The 1,713-nt window shown below is 66.8% G+C and overlaps 1 protein-coding gene across 1 annotated transcript; it reads right to left on the bottom strand.

The window, feature by feature from the left end:
- Positions 1-74: 74 nt before the first annotated feature.
- On the bottom strand, positions 75-1,691 carry LOC105808098 (ATP-dependent 6-phosphofructokinase, liver type-like). The gene is made up of 2 exons (XM_012641659.1): positions 808-1,691; positions 75-155 (listed from the first exon to the last, which is right to left on the bottom strand). The coding sequence occupies exons 1-2, from the start codon at positions 970-972 to the stop codon at positions 87-89; spliced, it is 234 nt and encodes a 77-aa protein (XP_012497113.1). The 5' UTR covers positions 973-1,691; the 3' UTR covers positions 75-86.
- Positions 1,692-1,713: the final 22 nt, after the last annotated feature.

The following is a 1,713-nucleotide window of genomic DNA, read 5'->3' as shown; positions in this document are numbered from 1 at the left end:
ACACCCAGGTGCCAGGCCCCCGAGGCCCCCGCACATCCCTGAGCAGAACAGATGTCCCCCGAGGACGGGCACGAGCTGCGCGGGCCTCACCTGCCGCGGAGCTGGATGGCCTCGTCAAACTTCTTGTTGTCCATGGCTTTCTGCACCTCCTTCGTCTTAAAAAAGAGAAGCCGAGAGCACCAGCTAGTGAGGGGCCTGGCCCACCTGGTAGCCCAAGGGGGCGGGCCTGGGAGACATCTGACCCTGCCCAGACCTGGCAGCCTGTCGCTGGGGGCAGTGGTCACTGCCAAGGCCAGCTCTCAGGGCTGGCAGGGGCCAAGCAGGCCCCACCTGGTCCCAGCCACCACGTCCTTCCTGGCAGAGGCACCCCAGGGCCTCACACCACTCTGGGCCTCACAGCCCTGGGGCCAGGCAGGGCCTTAGGAACAGAAGGCAGAGGCTGCCTGGCCCCCAGACCCATGATCAAGCCCAGCCTAGCTGAGCCGGACCCTGGCTAGATGCCAGCGTCCCCATGCCTGGGGTCCCCATCCCTCTCTGCCCTCACGCTCACCTCCCCTCCTGTGGTCCCTGCTCCAGCCAAACCACGTCCCTGCCCCCTGTGCCCTTCTCCCCCACTCCAGCTTCCCTACCCACGGGAGCCCAGGTGATCTGCTGCCCTGGCTCCCTGAAGCTCAGACACCCCTGTCAGGGCCTGTCCCACGTCCTACCTCCCACCTCCCACTCACGCCCCCCTCACGGGGCCCACCATGCTGCGGAGACCACCGTGGCAGCCCACCCCCTAGAGCAGCGGTGGGGGGCCATGCTCACCATCTGCACGCACTCCATGAGGGGCAGCCGCACGGACTGGTTCCCCGAGTGGCTGACCACGCAGGCCGGCGTGTCAGGCGTGGCCTCCAGCAGCGCCATCACGGCCTCCACACCCATCTTGCTGCTCTGCGGGGAGGGGGCGGGGCTGAGGCCTGCGCAGCCCATCCCCCACACACGGCCGTCCACTGCCAACCATGTGCCCAGTGTCCCTCTGCATAAACCTCAGCTTTCAAAGCCCTCACACACACGTGCACACACTGACACGTGCACGCGCGCGCGCGCACACACACACACATACACTCTGGCTGAAGCTTCCAGGACAGGGGGCCCCAGGGACAGAGACAGTCTAGCCAGCATTCATGACACCTGGTGGGCACCATCTCTGGGGGTCCCCACGGCCCTGCTAGCAGGTCCAGACCCTGCACCGCGAATTGTGGTGCCGCGGCCTGCGCACTCCTTTGGCCTGAGCGCGTAGGGTGGGGGCTGGAGCCGGGTCTCTGGTTCTTTCTGCTACAACCAGGTTCCTCACGTGGACTTCCCTGGGGCGTGTCACTGCCGGACATGGGCTGCAGGGCTGGCCAGCTCTCGCCTCCAGGAATCGCCCCACTGGGGACAAACCACAGGCGCAGGTCTGGCACGGCCGAGGGAACGGGCAAGCATGCAAGAAAGCAAGGCCTGAGGTGGCCGCCTGCTATCCCACGACCACCAGCTGGCAGGTTCCCTGCGTCCTGGACGTCCCCGCACGCCGGCTGACAGAGGGTCTGCTGTCCCCGCGGGTCTCTGCACATCTCTCAAGCGAAGCACCGCCTGCCCCTTGTCCCGGACCACCTTGTCCAGGATGTCTGTCTGGGAGCAAGTCTTGGCAGAAGGATCGCGGCTCCCTCGGGAGCACCGTGCAGGCAGGCC

The sequence above is a fragment of the Propithecus coquereli genome, unplaced genomic scaffold (assembly GCF_000956105.1).
Source record: "Propithecus coquereli isolate 6110/MARCELLA unplaced genomic scaffold, Pcoq_1.0 Scaffold16757, whole genome shotgun sequence".
In the NCBI taxonomy this organism is placed as follows: domain Eukaryota; kingdom Metazoa; phylum Chordata; class Mammalia; order Primates; family Indriidae; genus Propithecus; species Propithecus coquereli.
The sequence above is the reverse complement of the archived record's forward strand: the minus strand, read 5'-3'. Positions and strand labels throughout refer to the sequence as shown.